The following is a 21,492-nucleotide window of genomic DNA, read 5'->3' as shown; positions in this document are numbered from 1 at the left end:
GGTCATGAGAGGGGACCTGAGGCAAAACTGAGAGGCAAGTGCTTATAGCTCTGAGCAGTAGGAACCACTGGAAGCATCCAACTAGTTCTTCCCAGGGCATTTAATGGCTTCGTGGTGATGGTGGCTTTTAGTTACTGCTGGGTTTGCATTAACAGGCCACTTTTTAAAAGCTCCAGATCCTCACTGGGCTTGCGGTTAAGGTGCTCTGGTTCAGTATTGCCAACAATGAGTGTTAAAATTTAGGTAAGACCTACAGGAAAGAAACAAACAAAAACTAAAACAACAACAAAAAAACCCAAAGCAATACAAAAAAAAACAAAACCAAAACTAAACCCACCACACTTAAAAAATTAAAATAAAATCAAATAAGTTTGGAAGGTTTTTGAGATCTTTCAGGTGTCATTGATGCCATTCCTGATATGAGTGCTGCCAACATATTTCTTCCAAAGTTGAGGTTTTCGGCTCAGCTCGTGACTCTCAGGAAATAAAAGGAAATGATGAGGCTCATAATAAAATTGTACAAGCTGGCAGTGCCATCCATGAGAAAGTAACACCTTCTCTGAATCTTGGCAGGAGGTTGTGTTTCTTTCCACTGGGTCCTTCCCAGTTAACAAACATTTATTCTCCATGTTTGCACAGAGCCGGAGATCACACAGCTGCTTTGCTCTGGGGTCTGCCCCAGCTTGCAGCATGCGTTTATTTTTCTTATTCATTTTCATCTTATTAACATGGGACCCGTACGACCTCTGGGCACATCGACAGGTTTGAAAATACTGTTGTATTGCAAAAATAACAAACCAAAGTGAGTCTAGAAAAGCAATAGAAATTAAAAAAAAAAGTGCTTCATAGAACATCATCTGCCTAAAGCCTGCGCTCAGACCCTGTATGGGCTGGTGGGTGCCCAGCAGCGCGCTGCCTCCGGAGCTGCCGTGTCAGCTCCAGCTCCCCTGGAAGAGCCAAAGTAAAAGAACTGTATTTTTAAAGTAAATTCTCCATGACAAATTAAATTTGAGAGGGTGTTTTCTTGCAGACTAGAACTGTCCTTGGACCCAAAATACACGGTAGCACGTCCCATGGAGAGGTGCTGTCATGGAGGCATGGCTCTGTGTCCGTCACCCTGATTTCCTTGGGACTCCCTGTCTGAATGGGGCTGCCAAATGAAGTCGCCTCCTGTGACACAAGATTGGGTCACACCTGTGCTCCCCTTCCTTTGGTTTGGAGTTCAGGTCACCTGCAGACCAAGGCAGCTCGCTGGCGTTCAGTTGACAGCACGCCTTTGTTTCCAGAGTTGGTAGGAGATGGGGTGGTTTCCTCAAGGGTTTTGTCTTTTTTAATCTGGTGAGTAGAGTTGTTTCTATGCTGAGCATGTTACATGAGAAAAGTTTGAGTTGGGATTTGGCAAAGTGGGGCTTTAGTGACTGTTTTTGAAGTAGAGGTCATCGATTATGGTTGTTCTTGTAGGAAACCATCGCTAATGTCAATCACTGCAAGCCAGCTAAAAATGGGTCCAAGTCTCAGATGGAGGAAAAGCAATTAATCACGTCTTCCCACCTCTCCCAATTTCCCAACTTGGCTACACAGGGTTTGCATTTCCCGGGTTTTCAAGCAAACACCACGTCATGGATGCAAAGCACTACAAGCCAAGAGGGATGCTGGCTCACCTCGTCTTCATACTCATTTCATGCAGGAAAGGGTGAGACTTCGCCACAGCCACTGGTTTGTTTAACAGGCTGCTTCTCTTAGCCAAAGAATAATAAAAATTGAATCATTACAAAAGAGCAAAAGGATGATTAAGACAAGAAAGTATGTTCCTTTCAAATCAGGACTTGAAAATGATACCCGCCGCTCCGCGTGCGTATTGTTCAATATGGGTTTGATCAATTTTTGAGGGCACAGAGGGTGATGAATGGGTGCACCCAGGTCCAGAACTGCCTGGGAGGTTTCACACGCACCGGGAGTTAGACCAGAGCGAAAAGGGAGGAAGCGTTTGTAACCAAAGGGAAATATTAAAATGTCTGTTTCTGCTGTAAATCTACCTGGACTGATGGGGCTGATTGTTTTGAAGTGCATTCTGTAGCGAAACAATAATGAGAAGAGGGAGAGCACATTACTCAGCTGCTCTACCTGGCTGGTGTATAAGTGGCAAACGCCTAATTGAAAAAATATCCTGATGGGAGAATTTCTAATAAATTTGTTTGCACCCTCATAGCCTGGAGGAGAGGAAAAAAAATCCCATCAGCAGTGGGGAAGTTCCAAAGTTTCCATTGCATTTCGAGTCTTGATTTTCAGGCTCACTGCTCAGACTGGCAATCAGAGGCACAGTGATTCTGAAGGCAGGATTCATTACAGTTGAAGAAACGTAATGAAGGCATCAAGGGCAGAAGGAAGTGTGGAGCAGAGGTAGGGGAATGGTAGAAAGCCATAAAATAGAATCCATTCTGACAAACAGAATGATACCAAGAAAGCAGAGTGCTCGTCCTGCCCTGGATCACCCCAGTGAAAGATACTTTTTGTTTTCTGAATGTAGATTGCCAGGTGACTTGTTTTCTGGAGAAGAGCTGTTTCAAACAGGTCTTAGTCTAGGATTGCAAAATACCGCGCTGGAGCAGGACAAAAGTGAGGCGCTTGTGTGTGAGGAAGGGGGATGGATGGATGGATGGATGGATGTGCATCATCTGTATTTAAATCTCTCAGAGGGGCAAAGCTTTTACTTAAGAAAGAGCTCTTCCTTTCCTGATGGGGAAGTAAATATTTCTGAAGTGCAAGTTCCTGGCTGGTTCTGGGGACGGACAGAACTATCTCCGCACTGGAATGTTTTATCTCTCTTCAGGGCTGCTTGCTGGAGAGCTCTCGTGCAGCTCACCTGAAACGTCTCAGTGTGCGGTCTCATGATCCGATAGCTTTTAAGCGTCCCGCAGCGTGTCTGTGCAGCTGGTGTGACACAAAGCGCTGGTGCTGGGGACCAGACCGCCGTAAAGGGCCCTACATCCACGCGGTGCACAGCCTTGGGGTGTCTGCTCCGGCTCCAGGATCCACCCGGTGGTTTTTTTTGGTGGGGTGCTCCTGAAAAGAGCTCAGGATTGGGACCTCAGGACCATAATTTTGCCCGTTCCAAAAACACTGATTTCCCAAAAGCCAGTGCTGGTGCCCGTGCCACGTCAGAGACCGGCTCGTCCTGCAGAGCCGGGGTCCTGCTGCTGCAGGGCTGAGCATCCCCACCGAGCCGTGCCCCCTCCTGCCACTCCAGCCTTCTCCGCTGCGCTGGCAGAGGGTATTTAGGCCGTAGAGCTGATTGAGTCTCCGTGCCTGGAAGCTCGGCAGCTCCAGCTGGAACCGTGTTAGCAGGAGCAGGCTACGCTAGCGATCGTTTTACAGGTGGAGGGAAATGCAGTTTGAAGTAGATAGCGCCTGGCTGGCTTCTGGGAGAGCGGCCTGTCCCCACAAGCCCGTAGGGCTGCTGATGCTGGTGGCATCCCGCAGCTCCTTCCCCACTGGCGGGTTTAGCCAAACCCTGCGTTTGCACAGGGATCCCCATCCACCCTGCTGCGGCTGCTAGCGGTATTAGTTAATGAGTGTCACAATCCCCACTTAATTTTCCTGCTTTTAATTGGTTTGCTCTGCTATCCCAGAGGAGAGTTTGGCAATTAGAGGGTGTCTGGGCACTCTGACACCGAGCAGAGCTGCATTACCCCCACTTGGCTTTACTAACTCTGCTGACTTTAATAGCTAATCCTGTGTCACTCTGAGAAATGGAAATGTAATTAATAGTCTACACTGAGAATCTTCACCTGGTTTTATTTAGATTTCTCTTTTATTGGTCTTAATATGACCCATTTCTGTTACGGCATAACTGGTATCAGCTTCGTATCGGAGAGTGAGAGGACACACAAGGGGTCAACAATCTTCAATTCATCATCTGGCTTGTAAGGGCAAGAGGGTTGGCTCTTCCCCTTGTTAAGTATATGGTGTCACTCACAGCTGGTACCTTCATCCTTGTCTGGGGAGTGTTTTATGGCACAGCCCGTTTTATTGCCATAATTAATTTGTGAACTTAGCCTTGAGAACTGCCCCAACCATACTTTGAGCCGGAGACAATCCTGGAGGGCTTTTTTCCCTTCGTTTGCAATCGGAGCAAGTGAAAAGCTCCCGCTGTAGCTAATTAATGAGAAGAGTTTTGCAGTTCTCCATGGGGGTTTTGTAGCCTAATAAGCGGATTAGCAGTTCAGAGACTGGGTGAAGGGGGCAGGCGTGTTTGCAGGAGCTGCGGGGGCACAGGTTGCCCTGCCTCTCGCCTGGCAGGGCAGGCAGGTGGAGAGGAGACGGGGGGAATGAGCCTTCTTGCAGCCAGAGTTTGCAAACGACAGCAAACTGTCAGGTGGGGAATGGGGCTCTGCACAGAGACCCCCTCGTGTATGGTCCGGAGTGGCTTTCTGTGTTGCTGCTGTAGGTTTGCTTTGGTGATAAAGGGGTATGTAGGTGTCTGGAAGAGGATTGAATGGGACTTGCCTGTTTCAGAAATTCCGATTGCTCAAAGTTGGCATTTTAAAGCTGGCTGATGGTCTAGTGGGAATTTTAGCAAGAACTTCATTTGGGTGATCTTTGCTGCTGGGTACATCTGTGGTTTTGCACCGGTTTGGTTTATTTGTTTGAATTGGAGTGATGAATTCGTTATTTCACTGAAAAATTAACGTAGATGTGCTATGTTACCATGTCCCACTGCAATAACAGTGATGTATGTACACTCATATATGCTCAAAAGTTTTAAAGGACCAGCTCAGGATTTTCTGCTGGGAATCTTGATGTGAAAAGCCAAGAAAGTATTTGGGATGCACGTAACCCTGGTGTGCAGGTGGCATTTCACTAACTCTAACTTTATTTTGTCTTTCTAGTTTGATGGGGAGAATATGTACGTGGGAATGAACGACAACGCCCAGGAGTTTCTATCAGCAAATCAGGTAAGCATGGATTTGCTTGGGTGGGCTGTGTGGTGAGATTTTCCAAGGGGCTTAGGCTATGCCCCAGCACAAATGCTAGGAGCTCGCTGTGAATCTGCTCTCCTGGGACATCAGGAGGGTCCACAGAGGAGGTCAGAGCTGGCTGCTGCCGAGGAGCAGTGGTGGATACACTTGGTACATGGAGAGGGATGCGCTGGCAGGCCAATGCCACTGCGTATCGCCGGAGCCGGGCTTAGCCATGGCTGTCCAAGGAGGCTGAATAGCTTTGCCTCAACACCCTTCACTCGAAATGAAGGTGCAGTTGGTGTTTCTGGACGTGGTGAGGTTTCCAAGTATTGTGTGTAGTTCAGGTGTCTCCTTCCCTCATGTAGAGTGTTTCCTGTAGCTAAATAGATTAACAGTTAGCCGGTTTGGGGAGAAAAAGGAATCAAAGGTTTCCTGTTTTGGAGCTCTAAAGCCACACGTGGAGGACCAGAATAGAAGCGCTCCCGTCTCGCAGTGCCTGAGCCTTCAGGGCTCTCTCTGGGCTTGGATACACATGAAACAGACTTGTCCATTCCGTGGAGCCCCAAACATATATAAAGTGAAGCCCACGCTTGGATCCTGCTGGGAGGTGAGAACTTCAGCACGTGCTTACCTGTCCTCCTGACCAGGAGATGAGAGATGGTCCCATCTGCATTGCCCTGAGGTGGCCTGGCATGGCTAGAGTGTGCTGGGGACTGTGCATCTTTGAGGTGCCTGGTCCTACACCCTCGGGCCGAAGCGTCTCATCGCATCCAGCTGCCTCGTGAGGGAAAGTGCAAGTTCATTGCTGATATTTTTCAGCATCCCATTTTGGGGCTGTGTTGGGTCATTTTGTTGTGGGGCCCTGTTGACCACAGCCACGTGCATTGTGGGCTGTGCAGGGTTATGTCGTGTGAAGGTGATGCCTTGCAAATTTTGAAAGGCAGCAGTGTGATGATTTCTACCCAGCTCGAGATACTATCGGCTTCCTATGGCCCTGGACCTGGTGCGTGCGGCCTGGGGCGAGGTTACGGTGTGCTCCTGCTGCTGGGGTTTGGTACTTAGCACAGCGTCGCTGTGAATTACAAGACCAGTCATCCATGGTGTATCTAACTCAGATACCAGTAGCGATTAAAATATATGCATATTAAACTGAAAACAGGATGAAAACCTGTTGTTTGCCTTCTTAGAATGTGGCAGTGCGTTGGCTAGTTGCTTGGGAGAGTAGTTCCTGCCCTGGCTTTCGCAGACGGCACGTGAAGCCACCTCTGCCGAGGCGTGGGGAGATGGGGAGAGGGCTGTTCTCGCGTCAGAAGGGTTTCCAGAGGGTGGGGAAGGAACCGCAATCTGTGTGCTATCGAGTAATTCAGCAGAAACAAATATGTAGTCGATCAACAATGGCTTGTCGTTGATTACTAGAGCCAGGAATTGCCAGAGGTTGCGTAAATGCAGAGGGAACAGGGTGACCCCAAGCTGCCCCGGCTGGGGGTCAGCCCTGTGCCCCCCTGTGCTCACCAAGGCCATGCAGAGCCTATGAGCAAGTGATGGATACTAACGGGGGCAGTTGTCTTAAATACTCTGCCTTTAAAAACTCCCACGGGAGGACCATTTCACAGCCTCGTCGGGAAGGGCTGGTGGCACCGGCTCAGCGGCCAGCGGCATTCCCTGGCCGTGATGTGCCTGCGGGATTGGACTGGCCTGGAGCTGAACCGCAGCCAACGGGAACCATTTGTGATTCCTCCTCTACATGGACAGAAATCGCCTCGCAGCCCCTGTCGCATCCCCCTTCCCCTGCGGGTGGGCAGCTGGGGAGAAATCAGAAGTGATGCTGCTGGGTGGGGACGGCTTGCTGCACCGCCAGCGAGGAGGAGGAGGGCTGACCTCCGAATAAAAATAGACAATATCGTGTGATGGGGGATTCCTGTACTGTGTGAACCTGGGAGAAGGGTGAACCAAACCAGCTTAGATCCCTGTAACCTGGGAAATAGGAGTTTACTCTTCATTTATTCTCTATTTACTTAGTGACATTTATTTCCTATTTTGAAGTAGTAGTTAAGGATGAAAAGGGAGGAAGACGCTTTCTCTTGGCAAAGGGTGGGCAGGGGGCAGGTACGCCCCGTTACAGGGATGGGTTTGTGCGCGGGGCCATTCTGCTGCTTTATCTCCTGGAGCAAAAGCTCTAGGGGGAGTGGGGACCAGCATGGAAAAACGATGGGGAAGTTTGTCTTGTCTTGTGTCTCCAGTTTCCCTCCTTGTACCGCTACGCTTGGGATGGTCAAAGAGGAGCTGGGAGTGGGACCAAGGGGTGCAAGGGCGTGGGGTGGCATCTGGGGCTCTGCCGGGGTGGGTGCCCCTGTGGGATGCTGCAGTGACACCCGTAACCTCATCGGGGGCCGAAGGAGGGGAGCGGGGAGGAAGGGCAAGCATCACGGTTCACACCCTGCAAGGACGTTAGTGGTGGTTCACGCCCAGCATGAGCTTTGCCCGAGGATGATGGGGAGCAGCCTTCCTCCCTCACCCTCATTAGTTCCTCGTCTCCCTCTATTTACCTGCACATCAGCACTTGTTTGCCAGCGAGCGCTTTAGAGCACTGGTCATGACTTCATTACTAACAACACAACTTTCTATCTAAATGGGGGTTCCATATGTATTTTTATTGTTTGCTAAACCTGTTGTAACCTGAATGAGTACATCAAACAGCGGGAGCAGGGTTTCACAATCCTGCTTGAGAGCTGCTAAATCACCAGCCCTGAGACACCCACACAGCACACGTGGGGTATTGCCCAGCCCTTGGGATCCTGGGGGACAAAGACTAATCATACACACTAATTACTGAAGCCATCACACTGTAATAGATGGGCCTGGTGGGTTGGGATTTTTTTCCCCATTTTTTGTCTTAAACTGGTTGCGCTGGGCACCATGTGCAGCTCTCAGCGGCACACACAGCTTTACGCTGAGCCCAGTTTAGGATGTCCAGCATTAACGGTGGGAAATCTTAGCTTCACATTGCCTGTTTTAGGGCACACTTGCTTATTTGCCCCTGTTTTGCGCTACACAGTGAGCTCCCCTGGGACCAACGTGCTTGTGATGGCCTGGGGTGAGGCTGTCACGATGAAATCCCCCAAGACCTGCGAGGGCTTCCAGCCCCTCTGTGCTTCGAGATGGGTGGGAACAGCTGGGAGAGGAAGAAATTCATCTGTGTATGTGGCCTCATTTCAGCTGGAAAATTTTTAGGGGTCCACAGATGGAAGTTTGATAGTCTTTGTTATAGGAAATTATGTATTGCTTTCTGATTTTTTTCTTTCAAAATACCTAGAAGGAGTTAGGCGGAAACCAGAATTAGTTTATCACCTCTTCCCCCACCCTGGTTTATACCCAGCGGGGTTTAAATGGCTCCTGCCTGTCAGTGCAATGCTTTACACTTTCTGCCTAGAGATCCAGCAACTGCTTAAGCTCTTGAGTCATCCTTTCCCATCACACAGATAAGATTATTCTCATTTTATGACTGGAGCTACAGGGATGGTACAGTTCGGGCAGCTCCTGTGCTGAGCAGCCCTTGGGTAGCGTCGCGATCCTGCAGCACCCTGACATCAGCCTTATTGTAGAATCACAGACTGGTTTGGGTTGGAAGGGACCTTAAAGACCATCTAGTTCCAACCCCCTGCCATGGGCAGGGACACCTTCCACTAGACCAGTTGCTCCAAGCCCCATCCAACCTGGCCTTGAACACTGCCAGGGAGGGGGCAGCCACAGCTTCTCTGGGCAACCTGGGCCAGTGTCTCACCACCCTCACAGGAAAGAATTTCTTCCTAATATCTCATCTAAATCTCCCCTCTTTCAGTTTAAAACTGTTCTGCCTCATCCTATCACTCCATGCCCTTGTAAAAAGTCCTCTCCCGCTTTCCTGTAGCCCCTGTACCAGCCACCCAGGTACTGGAAGGTGCTAGAAGGTCTCCCTGGAGCCTTCTCTTCTCCAGGCTGAACAGCCCCAACTCTCTCAGCCTGTCTCCATAGCAGAGGTGCTCCAGCCCTCTGAGCATCTTCGTGGCCTCCTCTGGACTCGCTCCAACAGCTCCATGTCCTTCTGATGTTGGGGGCCCCACAGCTGGACGCAGCACTGCAGGGGGGGTCTCCTGAGAGCGGAGCAGAGGGGCAGAATCCCCTCCCTATTATTTCAGCCCCTTGAATGTTTTTTGATCCTAAGGAGCTTTTGCAGTACCTCACAGCAAGAGCATGGTAAAGCCAGGACCAGGGTCTCCTTCTCTCTCCTTCATCATTCCCTCCCTGCAGAGCTGCTAACTTGGGAGGGAAAGAAAAAAAAAAAAAACACCAACCCCCTCGCAAAAATCCCAAACAAAACACCATCAAACCCATCGGAAAGCCAGCTGATCTGCTCCCTCCCTTCGTCTCACTGGATGTGATTGCGTATGTGCTATTGGCTGCATTTCTCGCCAACCCCAAAAGGGTTCGTCTCAGCTGAGGACGCAATGCAGAAATGCAGGAGCCTAAAATGTAATGAGAGCACTGACAGATCCAGGCTCGCGCCGGCACAGCCTCCTTGGGGAAGAGAATTCCTCTTGTTCTATCGAATAGGAGGGACATTTGACCCCAGAAGCGAGTCAAATGTGAAATGTAATTCAACCCCCAGCAGGGCCCAGAGTATAAATGCAACTTGACATCTGATCAAACCATCGTGGACATTTGACCCCCGAGATGAGTGAGGTATCTGTTGTGTCTCCTGAAGTTGACAGAGCATCATTCCTCACCCCTGTCAGTTTTCTTTCTTTCCTTCCCCCCCTCTCCCTAAACAAAGGCAAGGAATTAAGTGATGCAAAAATCCCAAGGAATGGACAAGATTACCATCCATGCAAGGTACTCTGAAAGATGAGTGAAAATGCAGTGGTGCTGTTAAAAGAAATAAAAACACTTGCAAAATCCCTCTCTCAAAAAAAAAGGGCATTTATTAAGGCCTTTGTGATAGGGAGAGTAACCCCAGGAAAGAAAAAGGCTGGGAAATTCCTCCTGTAGCCGGACAGGAATGAGGTTGGTTTTGTTTGGCATCGAGACTTTTGCACTTGCGGGAAGAGTCCACAAGTGTTTTATAAACATGAATTAACTACATCTGGGAATACCCTGCAAGAAGGTATCGTTATCCCACGTTATGGGTGAATAAACGCAGGAAATACCTTGTTGGGGAGCTGGGGATGATGGGCATGGCGGGTTTGGTCCTCGGCTCGTTGGGAGCAGGGATGTGACTCTGTGCCCGGTCCATGGAGAGACTCTATGAAAAGCCTTAGGGAAGTGTTTGCCACAGTTCTTCTCTCTCCATCGCACGTCTCTGGCTGCTGGCAGGGCGATGGGCAGCTTCAAAGGAGGGAAGAGCTGATTACTTACCGCTGGGCATTTTTGATCCCACACTCTGCCTAATCCCAGGAGCTTTCAGTGCCCGGCTTATTCCAGCTGAGCAACATGCCTGTTTCTGTACCAACAAGTTAATTTGTGTGACTCCTCGTGCAAATGCTGTTATAGGTCAGTGTTGTGTATTCAGGCCAGGGAGATGCATCAGTGTAAGCAGCTCTTTGCTTTTGCAACTGAGAGCACAGGTGGGACCCCACTGCTTTAACTGGGAGTGTTGAAAATGTGAGAGTTAAATAGACAGAAAGTTACTTGCACACCGTTTCCTTCTCCTAATGCTATTCTTATAAGATGCTCTTGCTGGCACACTCATGCTGCCCATCTGTGTATTAAAAACAGAATCACAGAATCAATCAGGTTGGAAGAGCCCCCTGGGATCATCGAGTCCAACCATTGCCCTGACACCACCATGTCAACTAGACCATGGCACTAAGTGCCATGTCCAGGCTTTTCTTAAACACCTCCAGAGATGGTGACTCCACCATCTCCCTGGGCAGCCCATTCCAATGGCTAATGACCCTTGCTGAGAAGAAATGCTTCCTAATGTCTAACCTGAACCTCCCCTGGCAAAGCTTGAGGCTATGTCCTCTTGTGCTGTTGCTAGTTGCCAAAACATCAGGTCTTGGCTGCCAAGAGCCACATGTTGTCCTGTGGACATGCATGGGGGCTGCAGGTTTGCACAGCAGCATTGAAAAAGCATGATTTCACCCAACCCTGATGCCGATGACCCTGCAGAGCAGCGAAGAGGGCTTTGGTTTGGGCTATGTGCATTAGAGCGAGACTGGATGGAGCTGCTCACATTCATACTGCTGAGAAAGTAGATCCGTGGGCAGAGACGTTGTACGTGACAGCACGTGTGTAAAATAGAAGGTGGGTTTTTCTCTTGCTGTGTGCGTCGGCAGGAGCTCAGCTGAGTGCAGGGGTTACACCGATGCACTAAGGGAAATGCAGGATGGAGTTGAGAGAGGTTGTATCTGTCATGTGCACACACACGTTTACAGCATCTGTCTTCAAGTGTGTCCCTATATAAATGTTAGTGTGGGGTTATACATGCCTGCCCCTTTCTGCACGCCTGAAATCCATCTGCGTATGTATCTGTGGGCTTGTATGTGTATAAATCAACATTTATCTACTGTATCTATTGCCCTTTATCTGTCTATCTCCATATATCTTCAAGCTCGGGTCTGTATTAGCCATAATAGATACAGTAAGTCGCTGATCTGGTGGGTCAAATGGTCAGGGCTCTTTGATCAGCCGTCAGGATACATTACCAGCGGGGCCTCCGGTGGGGCTTGAATTACAACTTACATTTGACTCATTTCTGGGGTCAAAACGTCCCTCTTATTTGATCGAGTGACAGAAATTGTATAATTTGTATATATCCCTGAGCCATATGTGCTCTGAGTGCCACTCTAATGTGTTTTACAAAGGCACAGCTGTCTTGGTGACTTATTTAAAATGGGATTTTGAAGTAGTGTTCTTGCCATTTAATGTCCTCATTGAGGGTTACACAAGGTTTATCAAATAATAAATAACATTTAGAACATTCATTTTAGCATAACAATGGGTTTGCCAGTTATAAGGAACTGGACGGTACACTAAAGCTGTGTTTGGTAAATAAGCAATAATGTAGAAAGCAAGCGATAGAGTAATTAGAAATTAATGACGGTGCAGGAAGCTACGGATACCTTCCTCACGTTCTGCTAACGCTCCAGACTAGACAGAGCTCATCTTGGCAGCCTCTGCTATAAAATGTGCCATCAAACCTTGTCATAACACTGGCAGACGTGTTGTCCTCCCACCTCCTGGGCCTCCCACCAATCTCGGCTGAATTGCAGCAAAATATCAACAGTTGATAAAATAAACCTGGGTCTGGGACAGATCCGTGCAGGACAAGTGGGGGGGGGTCCCCATCCCCACTGGGGACTGCGGAGCCAGAACGCAGTGACTGCACAGTTGTGAAGTGCCTGTGGAGCCCCAGGCAGTGTGAGGACAATTAGGTGCTGCTAACGAAGACACAGATCATCCTCCCCTCATTCTTGTGCCTTCGTCCCTAGTAGGAAGCTGTAAAACAGGACCAATGTGGACTTTCTCCCATGTGGTTTTGCCTCCATCAGTTGTTTGGAAGAGCTGCTCTGTCACTAGCAGTGAAGCGACAGCATGCTATTGCTCGGGCGTGACGTACTCTCGTGTTAGTTGGTCCCTGACCTACAAGGACGTGTGAATGTGAAGAAGGTTCCAGCAATTTGTTTGTCCCTGAAGCTCATAAGGTGCAGCAGGTTGCTCGTGGTCACCGCAGGCACTGTCTCGACCTGGGTTTCCTCCAGAAGAAGACCGTGCAAGTGGCTGAGCAATACCTTAGGGCAATCCTTCTTGAGTCTTGTCATGGTAAAGACTGCACAGCAGAGTGGTGGAGGAAAAATTAGAGCCCACCATGAGGTTATTCTTGGTGTAATTTCCACTCAAGTCCCCTAATGAACTTTTGTGTTTCTGAGGAGTCTGATCAGTCTTTGCATATGAAGAAACTCGTGTTTGTTTTGACTTTGAGGAGACATGTCTCAGGATCTTCATAATCTTTTGATTTTGGCTATTGACTGGCTTGATCTATTGATCACAGGAACGGATGATGGTCAGGGGTTGGTCAGTGCTAGAGAAAATCACTGATATAAGTAGAAGGGTTTAAAAGAGAAGGGACCCTGTCCCCCAGGCGTGGAGGGCTCTGATGCTCCTGGATTTCCAGTGATGTTGTGCTCCTTGGGTTTGACTCTCTTGCCTCTGTACAGTGTCCTGGTCTCTTCCCATCTGCAAATAGTCTTTATTTTTGAAGTCTAGAGTCAACCACAACAGGGGCAGAGTACAATTTAAAGTAAAAAGCTGATGACTCCCTAATCCCTTTACAATGATATATTGCAAAAATTACTGGAATATATATGTAGAAGGCCCCTGGTGAAGAGAAGTGAGAGCTTTATACTGACTCGAAATTAAAAGAGAGGGTGAAACCGAGTTTGGAAGCTGGGAGCGTGCTGCAGCAGGCACCCATGCTAATATACAGATTTTGCTCTTTCCCCGCTGTTCTTTGAGTAATACTGTATAATTTCACATGTGCTAGAGAATAAAAACCAGAGGGAAGACATTGATAGATATTAAATGCCTTTCTCAGCAGATGATTCAGGAAGAATCTCATGTACTATTTTAGGATGAACAATAGCGTGTTACATGTCATTTATTATAATCAGCAGCTAATGGAAACCCTTCCAGGAGGGGTTATGGAGGTGAGCACAACTACAGCTGATGATCCAGGCTCGTGAATTTTGCATGAACTCCTACGTGACAGTGAAATTTTGGAAAGGTGCAGTCAGGAAGCGATTCCTGTAACTTAGTCGTACCACGAGAAGCTTCTGTTGCTGGTGTAGGGTTGGCTGTAGTGCTTAAATAAAATAATAATTAAAAAAATGCCTTGGTATTACAAGCAGAACGAACATCACCTTCAACCCTTGGTCTCAAAGGACTCCTAAGTTGTTAAGAATAGGGTGTTTGAAAAACAGGCACCCAGCATCCCAGAGTGAAAAGCTAATGTAACTGAGTGGTTCCTAGACCAAAATGAATAGTCTCTGTTTCTGTTGCATTTACTCGGGGGGGAAGGGGGGGCGGGGTGTGGAGAAATAGCAGGGAAAATAAAAGAAATAGCATCTCATACGGTTGAAAGGTGACAGTGCCTTATAGAGACAGAAAACCCTGAGGTGGTTGTGGTGGTTGCATTTCATGCGTAGACATAGCTTTTATCAAAGAACTGCGGTTCCTAAATAGATTTAGGTTTAGGGGCAAAGGCAGGAGGGAGAAGGAGATCCTCCGGTGCATCGGAGCAGTGGTCGGAAAGCAGAGGAAGATCTGTTTGAAGATCCTCATGCACATTTTGATCACACTCCTCGCAGGCTGAGGGCTGGAATCAGGCGTGGTGCTTAATACAGACGCTCTCTAACATCGGGTCAAAAACAATCTCTGAGCTGATTCAGATCCCAGAAAACCTGGGAAAGACTTGGGAAAGAGAAGGAAGGATTACTTCTCGGACTGACCCAAGGGCATAGCTGGCTGTGGTCACCTGGAAGACCTTGGAGGATGCTGTGCCTACCCCTCAAGCTGCCAGCTGCAGGCCACCTCCTTCTCCAGAAATGCTCCCTGTGTGCTGGAGGGTGAAGGAGATGGAGTAACTGGGACTGCTTCAGAGCACCGTGGGGCACAGCTCAGGTCCAGTCAGACTGAGTAACACTGAAGAGGATCTGCTGCTGTGCATGGTGACTCCTGTGGTGTGAGGACGTGTGGGCTGGCAGTCCAGCAATGCTGATGAGCTCGTAAAGCCAACAGCTCATAAAACAGCAGCAAAATGTAGAGGAAGGTGGTGTGCAGTATCCTTTAGCCAACAAAGTGTCACTTAATCAAAGATTTCCCACTGTGCTCAGCAGGGCTGTAAAGGGACTGCACATGGTGTATGCAGAGCTGCTGCCTTTGATGGTCACCAGTGCCCAGGGCAAGGTGGAGACCTACACGTGGGGGAAGCTGGGGCAGCTCTGGAGGGAGCAGGTTACCTTAGAAGATAGATATCACGTTAATATGGTGCTTGTGTGTGCTTTAAACACCCTGATGGTGCCTTTTTGGTCAGATACCACTGCTCCTGGGAGGGTGCTGGGTTGTCCTTGGGTGGTGGCTGTCACTTCAGACAAAGGCAATCCCGGAGCTTTTATGTACAAGCTGTTTCTGCCTTCAGATCCTCCAGCTCCTCCCGCGATGCTAATTCCTCGCCGCTTGCCTCCCGAATTACCCGCTGTGACACAGTGTGATTGGGAGCCAGGTCTTTACACGCTAACGATTGATGCTGAGCCCTGATAATGTGATAACATCGCTATCGGTTAGCTGCGACCAGCAAGATTTTCTACCACGTCCTGTTAGGGGGTTTGGTTTTGGCTCCTGCAGAGGTTGGTTTGCTTCTGTAATGGACCTCTGGGGAGTGGCTTTTGAAAAATTGTGTTTATTTGTGGAAATGTAGCACCGTGGGCTGCAGGACTATGAAAAAAAAAACCCAGCCTGTTGCTCTTGGGATTTCCTTTTCTAACTGATTGATTACTTCTCATCGGATCCCTGGCCCAAGTCGGTGTTTGGGTCTGCTGTCACAACAGCATAAGTAGCTGGGGAGCCGCTTACTTCCAGCAGGAGAGCATTATTTTCCACTTCAGAGTTTGGATGAAGGCCTGTGCAGAAAGGAAGACCCCTCTGTAGCCTTGACCGGCTGCAGAATGAGCCCTTTGCTCCCTGTTGGCTATGGGGCTGCCCTGGGCACGTGTGGGGTTGGACTCTGCTCCAGCCCCACGATGGCCTGACCCACTCAGCAGAGCATCTCGGGGCTCTACAGGTACCGGAGGAGGATGAGGGTTATGTATCCCAAGTACAGCCACGTAGCTCCTCACACTCGGAGTCAGGCATTCACTCCAGCCTCTGCTCGCTCATGTGGCTGGGCAGAGCGGTTGACCCAAACTGGTATCCAGCAGTGCTCTCTGGCAGCTTGCCTGCAAGCATGAAGTGATCCCAACCCCTCACTGCTCTAGCAAAGTGGTGGGACCTCATGGGGAGCCAACCCATGAGAATGGGCTGGCTCGGCACCTGCACACGATGGGTCGGTTGTGTTAGCTCTTACACTTCTGCTGCGGGATTTGTTGCGTAGACCCCTGGGCATCCCCCTCCTTGAAGCCTGAGCAGCTCCAAGTGGGTGCAGCCGGCAGGTACCTAGGCAGGAGAGCGTGGGTGCCGTGGGTGCCATGGGTAACCTGGGCAGGGGAGTGTGTGTTGTGGGGACCCAGGAGGAGAGCACGCAATGCAGGTACAAGGGAGCATGCACCATGGGTGCCCAGGAGAGGGGCGTGTGCGATGCAGGTAGCCAGGGAGGAGGTGAGCATGCGATGCAGCTACCATGGGTGGAGAGAGTGTGTGGCAGATACGTGGGGAGGGGAGCATGCATGCCACCAGTCCTATGTGGTTCTGCTCCTTTGGGGAAGGCTTAGATCATTCTCTATCAGGTGATGCACCAGGCCGGCCTGGTCAGAGCTACAATGGGAACCAAAAATCAGAGACAGTTAGGGTTGTATCAGCACTAGTGTGGCCAGCAGGACTAGGGCAGGGATTGTCCCCTATACTCGGCACTGGTGAGGCTGCACCTCGAATCCTGTGTTCAGTTTTGGGCCCCTCACTACAAGAAAGACCCTGAGGTGCTGGAGCGAGTCCAGAGAAGGGCAACGAAGCTGGTGAAGGGTCTGGAGCACAAGGGTGATGAGGAGCGGCTGAGGGACCTGGGGGTGTTTAGCCTGGAGAAAAGGAGGCTGAGGGGAGACCTGATCGCTCTCTACAACTACCTGAAAGGAGGGTGTAGCGAGGTGGATGTTGGTCTCTCCTCCCAGGTAACAAGTGATAGGATGAGAGGAAACGGCCTCAAGCTGCACCAGGGGAGGTTTAGATTGGATATTGGGAAAAATTTCTTCCCCGAAAGGGTTGTCAAGTCTTGGAACAGGCTGCCCAGGGCAGTGGTGGAGTCACCATCCCTGGGGGGATTTAAAAGACGAGTAGATGTGGTGCTGAGGGACATGGTTCAGTGGTGGCCTTGTCAGTGCTGGGTTAACGGCTGGACTCTATGATCTTAAAGGTCCTTTCCAACCAAAACGATTCTGTGATTCTGTGCACTAGTCTTTCACAGGGAGGGATGCTCTGGCTCTGGACCCAGCTGATGAACCACTATCACAGCAGTCTTAGCTCCTGCCAGTGGGGTGAAAGGTGGCAAAGCTGACCCAGAGCTCTGCATTTGGCCTGTGCACCCATCACCCATGTCACAGTTCTGCCGAGGACCGTGCCGGGTCTTGCTCGTTGGTGACACCGCTTTCATGGTCAGCAGCCTCTGAACGAGCCGGAATTGAATTTATCTTAAACTAGAAAATCCATCAGCAGCCATCAAAAGGGTCTGAGCTGATGCTGTATAGCTCAGGTCTATACATCTGTGTACATTGTAAAGGGCAAAATATGACTTGGCTTTTATTACTTTAATTAAAACATGAGTGAAGAGTATGAGATTCATATTAAATTGTATTTTCCTGGCTGCTGTGTGAAGGAGCTAACTGATCTGATTACCATGAAGATTACAAACTATCAAAGTGAAAAAGAGCTTTTTGCAAGTATTTCGTATTAAACCTTCAAACATAACACTTTAAGAATAATTATAGTTGTATTACTGGAAAATGATTCATGAATTGTGAATAAATATAAGACCCTTAAAGGGAAATGTTCCAAGACCACAGTTTTCGTTCCAATCTGATGAAATTTAGTATCATTTTGCAGCTGTAGAATAAAATGAAAAAAAATATGTACATAGACTGTATTGAGTATATGTCAGACTAAACTAATGAGATTTTTTTCATCAACCCTAAGCACGCACACAGACAAATGGAATAGCTGTTCTCATTTTCTGTAATAGAAAGCACTGAAGGAGAAGGCAGAAAGGATCTCACTGCTCACAAGTCTTCATTCTACCCTTGATTGTTAAATAATATATTTTAAGTTCTCATATCTCGCCTGCAGAATGTTTGAACTGACATTAATGGGTATGTAAGAGAAAAGAGTGAGCTCAAAAAAAAAAGTGAGGAAGGGCAAGGATTGGGAATTTTATTAGTATTCCCAGTGGGCTGTAATAAAGATACTTTTCACACAATAGAGTGACTGTTTACAGCAGACAATTTAGTTTCCTTCCAACAATTATGAGAGAAATTGAATCTCAGGAAATGTTCGTTTTCTCTAAAATTAGACATAACAATAAAGATACCCCTGAAAGTTTATTAAGGAGGGAAGGAAAAAAAAAAAGTCATCAGTCTCTGGAAGACAAATTAACACATTTATTTTAAGAATTCCAGATGACTTCTTAAACAAACCCAGACACCTATGTGGCGCTGAGGGCTCGTGCTCCCCAGGCCGTGCTTGAAGCCGGGGGCTGCTTTTCTCTCAAGGAGTGTTTTTTTCCCCAGACTGCAGCAATTCCTGGTGCTTTTTTGGAAGCAAATACCCAAAAGGTGCTTGTTTCCACCACAGACCCAGCTGGAGGAGGATGCCCATCACTTCTGCAAGCAGATGGGGCACAAGGTAGCAGCAGGTCACACTCCCTTGCGTGCAGGTCAGGATGCTACAAGCCTGGGAGCCCGCACCGGTATCAAAGGGAAGATGTGTGGTCCTCACCTGCCCACCCCTCATCCTGGAACAATTTTCCCTGCACTGACCACATGAAAGGGAAACACCATGATTTACCTCAAAAATAGCAAAGCTGTAGGAGCCCCATTTCGTAAAATCAGCAGGATGTTTGCTCACCCGAGTGTTACAAGTTGAAAGCCGTGTATTTTTGCATGAATATTTTGCGTGCCTTCTTGCAGGTGCAGTTATCATTGGTGCTTGTGCAAATGCGATGTTTCCTCCAGCCCCTGCACGAGCGGGGCTCTGCGTGTGGGTCTGTATGCACAAAGGGCTAGTTAGCAAACCACTGTGAGCTCAGGCCTTTAAGTTTTTCCCGAGAAAATTGGTCATGAAATGTCAAGAGAGGAGCTGCAAGGAAAGGATGGAAATTATTGGGCACTTGAATGCAACTTCAGGAATGAATTTCTCATGCTCACAGAGTGATGCTGGGGATCAAAAAGGGAAAGCCACTCTGTCAAATGCAGAAAACTCTGAAGCTCTTTGAGTGTCTCATGCTGTGGTGTTTAATTTTTGAAACACTGTGATTTGAACAGGCAGTGTAATTCTTCTACTTGCCCTGCTTTCCAGACTTCTGCATCGAGGATGTGCTGCAACATGCGTGTTAGAGACACCTGCTCTCTTCTACTTGCGTGGTTTTTCTTTTGTCCGTGCAGTCCTTGATTGCTGACTTCTGCCTCGCTTTGTTCAGTCTGGAAAGAGATTCATGTTATTTGACATCAAGATTAGGGATGGGAGGAGAAATGGTGAAAGCTGATGCAGCTTAGATGCAGCCAAGCTTATCTAGTAATCTTCCTCAAAAGGATCTCTCCCATTTTGATCATATTAGGGGCTAAAATGGGATGATGCTTTTTGGTAACACCAAGTAGGACTCTGTGGTACCCGGTTTGGTACAAGTGTTAGTAATAGAAGCACTTGGCTCTGAGTCGTCACAGATTTGTGGAAATATCTAGGCTTTGTGTAGGCTTGAGTTTGAAGGATGGCAGCTGAAGCCCTGGAGTACACTGGGCAAATGTGAATTTTTACTATGGGGTCAATGTTTTGGCTTTGTTACGTGCAGCTCTTTGTGCTCAGAGCCTTCCCCACCTCTCCTTTAGCATGTCTCTCTCATCTTGGCTCTTCCACCTCTTCCCATTTCCCTGGGAACAATTTAGGTTCTACCTGGCATGTTGTTAACTAGTAAAAATAATAGAAAAAGCTCTCCAGCGGCTTAAAGAGTGAAGTGTTTCAGTTTTGGCCCCTGGAATATCTGGGTCTGATTTTCTTCGGATGCAGCTGCTAATGGAGTGCCTCCTGCCTCATGCCTTGTGTGTTGGGTTGGGTCCCTCGTGGTCATGCGATGAAGGTCGTGCTGGTGTTGATGTGAGCCCTCTTGCACCTTCATCTCCTCTGCAAAGCACTTCCCTGTGTCAACAAATGCTGTCCATTGCCTCTAGAGCTGCCAGTGCCTACAATGGTCTTTTCTCACTGCCAGCGTCAGAGGTGATCACTGCTACAGGCTGTGACCCAGCAGCTTGGTGTCCCAGCTGTCCTTCTAGATGGAGAGTTGTCATTACTTTAGGGAAACATCACTATTCTGATTGTTAATTTGATGGTTTTCCTTTTTGCCTTCCTCCTGAAAGGATGGTACCTACTCTAGCTATTAATTTTGTCCAGGTTGCTTGATGCTTTAGAAGGTATTCGATGAGTATCTCTGATTTGGGACATAGATGAGCCCCTCACGGCAATGTGTGTGTTCCTGCATTTTAGTAGACACCGTACATAAGCCAGATTTTATTAAAGAAAAAAAAATTGTTAAATTTTTTAAAGATAAAATCTGTTTGTTTCCTAAAATTCACATATTGGAGGCTTAAGGCTGAGATTTTCACACCTACGCTGGGGATTTGGATACTTGGCCATGCACCATGTTACAGTTCTTGCAATTTTGTCATGAGTCTCTTGGTGCTTCATGCTTTCCCTAACAGCCCGGCACCTTTGTGCTCTTGTGACATGACAGCTTCTGCTTTGGATAAGTGAGTAGATGAATAAAATTGTTCCACTTGTGGTTATGGAGGAAGGCTTGTAATTGTGGTGCTCAGAAGCTCAGTAAACGCAAAGGAGGTAGAGAGACATCCCGGGTGATTATCTTGACATCTCCTGGAGTGGGAGGACTGGCACGTTGATCAGTTTTGCATATTTAGGGTCTGCAAGAAGTGAAGCATCTTGATCCTGTGTTTAATCTTTAATATCTCCTTTGACCAACCAAAACCAGGTCATGCTTGGCTGCAGACAGACGTTGCCTGCCCTGGCTTTGGAGGCAGCGCCCGCCCAAACCCAATCGTTGCGATTGCAATCAGGTAGATGCTCTTGCCATCTCACCTCAGGGTTTACTTTGGCAAAGCTGACTCAGAGGTATCTGGCTTTGGCACTTCTCCCGTGTGCTGGAGCCAGATTCTGGGGCTGAGGGTCTTTGGGATAATGCGGGAGGCTGATTTATTGCGCTGGTGATTTCAGTTAATTTCCTTTTCCCATTTCGGCAACTTCCTGGCAGTCTGAAATGTTTTGCAGTGGATGGACGGGTAAAGGGATATCAAGCTCCTCTTAGGGATAAAGAGGAGAAATAGGAGGGAAGAAGGTGGCATTTTACAAAGCGTTGATATGTTCTTAATTTTAATAAAATAAAAAAAAAAAGGAAAGCAGCACCTTAGCTGCTAAGACGACAGGCGCTTAAGGAGCTCTGGATAAATACATAAAACATATTTGCTGAAGGCATTTGTCATTGGAAGTTTAAACATTAAACATGCCTGCTTCGTCTGATACCGTAATAAAGCAGAGATGTTCAAAGAGCCATTAGTGGTGCTCTGACTACAGC

The 21,492-nt window shown here is 48.2% G+C and overlaps 1 protein-coding gene across 1 annotated transcript in view; it reads left to right on the top strand.

The window, feature by feature from the left end:
• TOX2 (TOX high mobility group box family member 2) overlaps nt 1-21,492 on the top strand; it is a 153,987-nt gene that overhangs the window by 58,345 nt on the left and 74,150 nt on the right. The window contains exon 2 of the mRNA XM_068419755.1: nt 4,890-4,955. Coding sequence (XP_068275856.1) covers nt 4,890-4,955 — 66 coding nt within the window. The remainder of the gene's footprint in view (nt 1-4,889; nt 4,956-21,492) is intronic.

Source organism: Nyctibius grandis, chromosome 28 (genome assembly GCF_013368605.1).
Source record: "Nyctibius grandis isolate bNycGra1 chromosome 28, bNycGra1.pri, whole genome shotgun sequence".
NCBI lineage: Eukaryota > Metazoa > Chordata > Aves > Nyctibiiformes > Nyctibiidae > Nyctibius > Nyctibius grandis.
Note: the sequence above shows the minus strand (reverse complement) of the source record. Positions and strands in the feature narration are given on the sequence as shown.